At 49.0% G+C, this 8807-nt stretch overlaps 1 protein-coding gene across 1 annotated transcript; it reads left to right on the top strand.

Moving 5' to 3' along the window:
- Positions 1–1512: 1512 nt before the first annotated feature.
- Positions 1513–8558, top strand: Tmt1a (thiol methyltransferase 1A). The gene is made up of 2 exons (XM_006981914.4): positions 1513–2160; positions 7246–8558. The coding sequence occupies exons 1-2, from the start codon at positions 1663–1665 to the stop codon at positions 7480–7482; spliced, it is 735 nt and encodes a 244-aa protein (XP_006981976.1). The 5' UTR covers positions 1513–1662; the 3' UTR covers positions 7483–8558.
- The last annotated feature ends 249 nt before the right edge of the window (positions 8559–8807 follow it).

The raw sequence follows: 8807 nt of genomic DNA on the forward strand, positions 1-8807 counted from the left end.
GCACACACACATATGGAATAGTTGTTGTAATATTTTTGTTTGGTGGTTGTTTCTGAGACAGGTCTCTCTAGTCTACATTGGGGAGGGGGTCCCGTGTTACTGGAAATCAGCCTGGTCCCACAGACTTCATACACCTCCGCCGGCTTCTGCTGCCTCAGTGCTGGGATTAAGGTGTGTGCCACCAGGTCTGCTGTTGTGTTTGTAACATTCGTGTAGGGTATATAAATGTGAGTAGACTTTAGAACATCCACACACACCCCTCCCTGGATTAGGGATCAGTGACAGAGTACTTCCCTGGCATGCCTGAGGCCCTGGGCTCAATCCTTAGTACCACCCACCTCCACCACCAAATAGGAGGAGGATCAAAAAGAAAACCTGCTCAGCCAGCCCCCATCACACTTAGGTTTTAGAACGTGAGTTTTTTCCTCCTCTGGATGCCGATGCTGCCCTGCAGATTGCCAGATACTGTGGCTGCCTCAGGTCCACTTCATTTGGAAGCCAGTGGAGTAACATTCTTGCCCTGGCTTGCAGAAGTGTGTGAGTATATTAGTTTCACAAATCTAGTTGGGTCTGTGACTATTGTCATTCACACATCAAAAGCTCCATGTCTCACTTAGAATTGCTTCCACGGTTCATTTCTTTAAGACCTGTAAGAGCACACATAAGAAATGGAAGCGAACGATTTAGTAGCAATTTCTCTTCTTGTGAATTTATGACTCAAAAAATAATTCAAGAAGTCCGTGGAGCTTGGGCTTTGTGACAGAGGCCTGCGATCTCAACACTTAAGGGATGGAAGAGGGATCGAGAATTCAAGGCCAGCTTGGGTTAAGGACTGAGGCCCTGTGTTTGGCAAAAAACAAAACCAAAACCAAACCCAATCAATCAGACAGGTGCTTGCAACTATTTTATAAAACCCACCAGGCTCCAAATGCAGTGCTCTGAGCACTGGTCTACTCTGAATTGGCTGTTACATAGTAACCAAGTATAATGAAGGTGAAGATTGACAGTTGCACTTTAAATGATAGGCGGGTCAAAACAGAGACTTAGCAGAGAGCCTTCTGATTAATCATTAACTTATGAAAGCCTCCGTTTCACAAGGGAACTTGGGGAATTGTTGACTGAGGCTAGGCGAGGTTCCCTTTCACTTCCTTATTAAAAAAAAAAAAAAAAAAGGACCTGGGTGGGGTTCAGTGGGGAGAGGAGAGGGAAGGGGAGTGAGTTTTGGTAGAGGGGTCTCAGCAGCCATTCCCCTGGTGCCCTAACCCACGCAGGGACGGACTCTTCTCAGTAAAGACGTGGGTGGGAGGCGGGGTGGGTGGTGTGAAAGGACACGCTGCTCATAACAAACCGCAGCAGGAAACTCGCTGCAGCCTGGAGACCCAAACAAGGCCAGGCAGGACCAGATCGGAGTGAAGGCTGCAGCCTTGCTAAGGAGATGCAGGGCCGGGCGAGTCCAGGGCTGCTGCGCGCGCGCAGCTGACCAACTTCTGCCAGAGCGCCGGGGTGGGGAGGGGTGGGGTGGGAGTCCAGGGTTTTGTTTTTCGGCTCAGTGGGCGCCTCCCTCCTCCCTGATTGGCTCTGGAGCTCCGCCCGGAGCCTGCGCCCTGCTTCTCAAGGGGACTGCTTGCGGCTGTGGCTCTTTCTCCAGCACTCGCCGCCGCGATGATGCTCGCCCTGCTGGTCCTCCGGCTGGCCGTCAGCATCCTGGCGCTTCCCATACATCTGCTGAACATTTTAGGCGTGTGGAACTGGATATGCAAACTGTGGTTTCCCTACTTCCTGTCCCGGTTCACGGTGGTCTACAACGAGCACATGGCCAGCCGAAAGAAAGAACTCTTCAGCAACCTGCAGGAGTTCGCAGGCCCCTCGGCGAAGCTGTCGCTGCTGGAGCTGGGCTGCGGCACCGGGGCCAACTTCAAGTTCTATCCGCCCGGGTGCAGGGTGACCTGTGTCGACCCGAACCCCAACTTCGAGAAGTTCTTGTTCAAGAGCATCGCGGAGAACCGGCAGCTGCAGTTCGAGCGCTTCGTGGTGGCGGCGGGGGAGAACATGCACCAGGTGGCCGATGGCTCTATGGACGTGGTGGTCTGCACCCTGGTGCTGTGCTCCGTAAAGAACCAGGAGAAGATTCTGCGCGAGGTGTGCCGAGTGCTGAAGCCGGTGAGTGACAGATGAGGACTAGCAGCCGCTCTCACGAGCCAGGGCGGGTGGTTTAGAATCGGGTGGATTCTAAACCAAAAGGCAAACTATCAGAGAAGGATTTTTATCTTTTATTTTTTATTTTTGAAAAGACAAAGGTAAAGGCTGACAAATCAATTTATAAAATTCGAAACTGCTGCAGAGGCAAGAGCGTGCAGACAGCTCAGATGCTGAACTTGGTAACAGTAGCTCCCAGGAACGGCTGAAGGGTTCATGCCCCACAAGTTATCATTACAAGTGCCGGCACGGGTGAGGCAGAGGCAGGATGAGCTCTGTGAGTTCAAGGCCAGCCTGGTCTACACATTGAGACCCTGTATCAGAAAACAAAGCAGCAGCTGACAAGTCACTAAGGACAATGGTTGTGTTTCTTAAAACTGATCAGAGTAAATGAGAAACAAAGATGAGCCACCGGGCAGGGACAGGAATATAAATTAAAATAGCCGTTATATGAGAAAGACCTATAAATTACACTAGAGGCCATTAACCTGTGACAGTCAGAGACTTAGAGAACAGGTACTGGGGTGGGTCTGGGAAGGGTCCCCTCCTACAGGGGAGGTTTTGAAGGCCCGTTTTCTATCAATATGTCAAGTGAACATAATTTTATGTGTTGGAAATTTATCCACAGCTGTACATGTGCAGAACCTTGTCCATCCCAAGGACAGTCGTTAAAGGAGCGTTTGCATTAGTGGAAACCGGAAAAAACCTGTCTGTGGATGGGAAATGGTCACGTAGTCAGGAACTCTGTAGTTATTAAAAAGTTCAAGAGCTGGGTGGTGCGCACACATAAACCCAGCGACGATTCAGTGTCTCAGAGGCTGAGAGGGATGGGCAGGCAAACCTCGCTCTGCAGCAGGCTGGGCCAGCCTGGACTATATCGTCAAACTCTGTATCAAAAAAACAGAACTAATAAAAAACCTTTAAAAAAATATATATAACCAAAGACAAAAAAAGTCCAAGCAGAGCGATCTAGGCTGAGTAGGAAAGAGAATGCCCAAGAAGTAATGTTAACATGTTCGTGCAAAAGCTAGAGCGAGCAGTCACGGGCGCTACCTGCAGGGAACGGGACTAGGCACAGGCAAGAGCAATGGTCGATCCGTCATGTCTTTTTAGAAGTCCGAAGAAATTCTCTACACTTGTGATTATCAGGGTAAATGGGTTTGTTTTGAACAAAGCTGAACATGACAGGAGGCAGTCCGAACACTCCAGCTCATTCAGTTTGGAACATGTAGGGATGTTCTGTGACCCCCCCCCCCCCTTGTATCCCTTGGGAGAAAGTCTCAGCATGGTCTCTGGTGCCAGGACAGGTGGCTATCAAACCAGCAGGTAAAGATGTGTAGCCAGGCCTGATGGCGCACACCCTTGCTGATCATGCCTCCTTGGTGCAAGGCAGACGTGACCTCGGTTGTCTTCCTTAGCTTCTGTGTTTACCAGCTCACCCGCTGCTGGATAGAGCCCGGAGCATTATGACAGCCTCAGTTTACCCTAACCATAATCCCCTGAAGCAGATACTTAAGAAATGGACCCAAGTTACACAGCAATGGGTTTACCTTTTGAAAGCAGGTCTCATTCTCACTAATAGTAGTTGACTAGCCTGGAACTTTAAGTACACCAGGCTGGCCTCAAACTGAAAGAGATCCGCCTGCCCCTGCCTCCTGAGTACTGGATTAAAGACACGCATCACCATGCCCTGCCCAGGTCTAGTTCAGTGTGAATACCGCTGCCCATCTTCCAGACTTACAGCATTTCTAACCTTTTGCTATCCCTAGACACTGAGGGTCTGTCTCTTCCTCGGGTCTCCTTCCACACATAAATCCTCCCCAGCAGCCTCACACATCCCCAGTCCTCTCAGCTGCGTGCCCGCACAGATTTCCGAATCTCAGCACCCATCCAGAGCTTGTCCCGCCCCGTCCTGCCAAGCTCTGGCTCACTCACAGTCAGATCCAAGCCGGTTTCTCTGCTTCTTCCTCCTGTCTCCTGCCCTAGCCTGAGGAGATGACAGGTTTTTGTTTTTCATTTTTATTAGGAAATTTGGTTTTCTATTCCTAAACATATATTTTACTTGCACTTGTGTGTATAATTTAGGGTAACTACATCTCTAAACCCTGAATTCTATCTGGAACTCTGGGTAGCCAGGACCAGAGTAGCTTGAGAAAGAGGCCAACGGAAGGGAGATGGCTTTCTAGGCTGCTTAGTAATGTGCAGTAACATCTGCATGACCTGTGTGGGCTGCAGATGAAAACCAAAGCGCGGGACTACTCCGGGCAATACCGCTTCCCATCCCTGGCTGTACAAAACCTAAGGTGGCCCCGGGTGTCATTTGCATAACACAGTCTTTGAACAACACAGTTCAGCCTATGAAACGCCTCCTGCAGGTTCCTACTCCTACAGCTCAGGTGTTTCCAGAAGTTTGCAGCCGGTGCCTGGGAACATTTTGGTAGTGAATTAAAAGGTTTTTTAGAAGGCTAAGAGGAGAGGCCAGGTGTGGTGGGACACACCTGTAAGGCCAGCACTAGGGAGGTGGAGGCAGGGCTGGGAATTCAAGACCAGCTAGCTCCACGGTGAGTTCGCTATGGGGCGAGTTCGAGACCAACCTGGGTGATGTTCGTCAAGGAACAGCAACAATGAAAAGATGAGGTGGGCGGTGAGGTCGCTCAGCCAGCAAAGGCACCCGAGTCCACACGGTGAAGGAGAGCACACACACGTGCACACACACATGCACACACTTGTGTTTTCACACTCAGACTAATTAATGTGATGAATATTTTGAACAAAAGAGGGGCTGGGGATTAATTCGGTCATGAAGCATTTGTACCTGAGAGCTGGAGTCAGAACCTGGAAACACCAGAACCAACAACAAAAAGCAAAGCTGCACAGAGGTAATAACAAATATAAAATGACGGAAAACCCGGGCACGATTTTTGTGTAGACTCTTGGTGTCTCTCTCTCTTTTCTTTTGGAGAAAGACTCCCGAGTTTAACGACTGTTGTCCACATGTGTGTGTGCCCACATTCACACACCCACACACTAATCCCAGAACAGGGGAGTCAGAGACTGGCAGATCTCTGAGGTCCACTGGCCAGTCAACCTAGCCAGCTTGGTGAGTTCCAGCCAGTGAGAGATTCTGTCTTAAAAGTGGGGCCTCTCCCTGAGAAGTGACATACGGGAAGTTGACCTCTGACCTCCACACAAGTCCTACACATGTGCACTCATGTTGAAACACACTTATCAAATCTTTTACTAGAAAGCCTGTGTACTTGGGTTCCTTATAGATCTGTCTGTCCTTGTTGTACTCATGGAAATAACTGATTTTTTCCTTGATGGTCAGTTGTGTTATTACAATATTAACTGGGTGCCCTGACTCACACCTGTAGTCCCAGCCCTGGGGCCAGCAGAGGCAGGAGGATCCTGGTCAGCCAGTACACACAGTATCTGCTGCAGGAGGGGCCCCTTCCTCATCCAGTGCCAGGGCTGAGGAGGGGGAAGAGGCCGGAAGCCGCAATAGAAACCCTAAGACAGGCACTTTCACAGCCATTGCTAGTTCTAAGGTAAATGTGATTTAGTTTTCCCAAAAGGCAATTTGAAAACTTCCACCAAGGTGTTTTAAACGGCACCTAGCACTCAACTCAGCCCCACTCTTTAACAATAACTACAGGCGCTCCCGAGATCTGTGGATGTTAATGCCGGTTACAGTAAACAACTGGGAAGAGCCTAACAGATAGAAAGTAAAATAAAGAAGGTTATAAACAACATATGATACAGACTTAATTTTAGGAAAAATTGCCAATTGACATATAACAAGACAGTGGCTGGTTTTCTTTCTCCCTCTTTTTTTTTTTTTTTTAATGCATTTATGTGTCTGTGCATCCCTGATTGAGTGTGCAGTTCCCATGGAGGCCAGAAAACCTTCGCTCCCCACAACTGGGGTTATGGGTGGTTGCGAACCACCTGATGTGGGTACTAGGAACCAAACCTGGGTCCTCTGACAGAGCAGCAAGCTCTCTCGACCTCTGAGCCATCTCTCTAACCCCTTTTTTGTTTTTAAGACAGGGTCTCATGCAGCCCAAACCGGCCTCAGACTCACAATGTTGCCGAAATGACTTTGCACCTCTTACCTCCCATGTGCTGGAACTACAGATATGTGCCACCATGATTTGACTCTAAAACATTTCTGTGTTCTCTACACTTTCTAAAATAAACGTGTTGCTGAGAAAGTCCTGGAGTCACAGACAGAGGTTTAGAATTCCTTTCTGACACCAACTGTCACCTTGGACTCAGTTCCCTCACAGGTAAAAACAGTGATGTGCCTGGTGTGATGGCATATTTCCTTGAATCCCAGCACTCGGAAGGCAGAAGCAGGTGGGTCTCTGTGAGTTCGAGGCCAGCCTGGGCTACAGCAAGTGGAAGGTCAGTCAAGTTGCACAGTGAGACCCTGTCTCAAAAATAAAACAGCGACAGTGGCGCTAATAAAACTTAATAACACTGGTGTGTTGTCTGAGCTGGTGTCGATGTAGCTCAGGCTGGCCCTGAACTAACTCGAGTAACCCAGGCTGGCCTCAAGCTTGCAGCAATCCCCCTGCCCCAGCTTCTTGAGTGCTGGGTGATTATAGGTTTGTTCTGTGATTATAGGGAACCCTGTTGAGAGAATGAGTGTGGTAAGGGTAGACCACACTAAGTGCTTTGGTCTCAGTGATTATCACTTCCCTACGACTGCAGAAAATGCTGTTGCTTAGATTGGTAGCTCCATTTAAAAGGCTCTGTTTGAAGACATGGTCCCACTTCAGATCATCCTGCCTTAGCCTCCCTGGTGTGGGGATTCCAGGCATGGGCTATCATGCTCAGCTAGCACGGTATAAAATGTGACTGAAATTCAAACTACATTACCCAGATAATGCCTTACTCCATTCTAATTTACCCGTGACTTCTTAGAGTTGGCCTCAGACCACTGAAATTCGAAGCTTCACGCATCTTTTAAAGCTGTTTTCCCAAAGCCAGTGTCTTTAAAATGTGTTTGTATGTGTGTGTGTGTGTGTGTGTTTTCCCCCTCAGGGAGGGGCTTTTTACTTCATGGAGCACGTGGCAGATGAGCGGTCCACCTGGAATTACTTCTGGCAACAGGTTCTGGATCCTGTCTGGTACCTTCTGTTCGATGGATGTAACCTGACGAGAGAGACCTGGAAGGCCCTGGAGCAGGCCAGCTTCTCCAAGCTGAAGCTGCAGCACATCCGGGCTCCCATGTCCTGGAATTTGCTGCGGCCCCATGTCTACGGGTTCGCCGTGAAATAGTGGGGGCAGCAGGAGAGACCTGAGTGGCTGCAGCGGGCCAAGGCCTCAGTTTTAGACGTAAAATTCTGACTAGGAGAGGTGAAGTCCGATTCATCCTCACACGCCTCTGTTTAACTATTTTCTGTAGTGTCTCCCACCAAATCAAAACCAAATCACAGCGGCTTTGAACTCCCCTTCAAAGGGACCAGTGGTCTTTCTTGGGCTTTGATAATGATGCAAGGGGAACTAACAGCTTGCAAACCGAATAAATAAATACCAGCTAAGTGAAAATCCACGTGTGACTAACACAGAAAATCTCACCTCACCCCCCACCTGCCCCCCGGAAAATGAAATCTGAACCCAGTGGCTGCACTGCCCTTCCTGGTCTGGCTTTCCCTGCCCTGTGAGCTCTGGCCAGCAGCTTTCTGTCTTTTGGTTCGGTGTTTCCCCGAATCCTGCCACACTACACTCAGTTTTATAAGTGCACCTGATTACACCAGTGCCCGCCCCCCAGAACTGCACACGACGGTTGGGGTGCATGGGTTAACTTCCTTTCTTATCTAGCATGTACTTAGCTGACCACAATGAACTCTAGGCCGGGAAAGGACTCACTGCAGTTAGGAAAACTAGGTACACTATGTGGGGGATTCCAAAAGTAATCCGTGAGTGTAGTTGGCAAGGCCCGGGCGGATTATTCTAACCTAATAATCCTGAGGTAGGCTTGGTGGCACATGCCTTAAGTCCCAGCACTGGGTGAGGGGGTGTTCAGATGTTGGCAGATCTCTGAGTTCCAGGCCAGCCTGGTCTACAGAGGGAGTTCTAGGATAGCCAGAGCTACACAGAAAATCTTGAAAAACCAAACCCCCCTCCAAAAGAAAATAAAAGTCCACTGATCCTGAAAGAAAACCATGGACATCCTTGTGTACGTATTGAGAGTGAGTCTGGGTAGCCCATTCGAGGGTTTTCGCTATAGTTTGTATGTATCTAAACACATGTATATTTTCTGAGATGATTTTGCAGAAGTCCTATTTTGAATATCAAATCAGTCAATAAATTCATATTCATTTAAGATGGAAATAAATAGTCTCTGCACTTGCTGGCTTGGCTTTGTTTGTGTCTTAGTGTCTCTGAGAAGGAAACATCCCCCTGGACATTAAAGGCATTTGAACCACAGATTTTTTTTCTGCAGCCAGGGATGATGGACAATGTACGAGGGATGGTCCTCGATGCTGTGACCCGATCTCTGCCCAGTGGTGACTGAAGGGGAGGGGTTTATTCTGGCTTACAGTCTGAAAGGATGCAGTCTTGGGAGGGGAAGGCATCCTGGCAGGAGTGTGAGGCAGCTG

This window comes from Peromyscus maniculatus, chromosome 20 (assembly GCF_049852395.1).
Source record: "Peromyscus maniculatus bairdii isolate BWxNUB_F1_BW_parent chromosome 20, HU_Pman_BW_mat_3.1, whole genome shotgun sequence".
Lineage (NCBI taxonomy): Eukaryota > Metazoa > Chordata > Mammalia > Rodentia > Cricetidae > Peromyscus > Peromyscus maniculatus.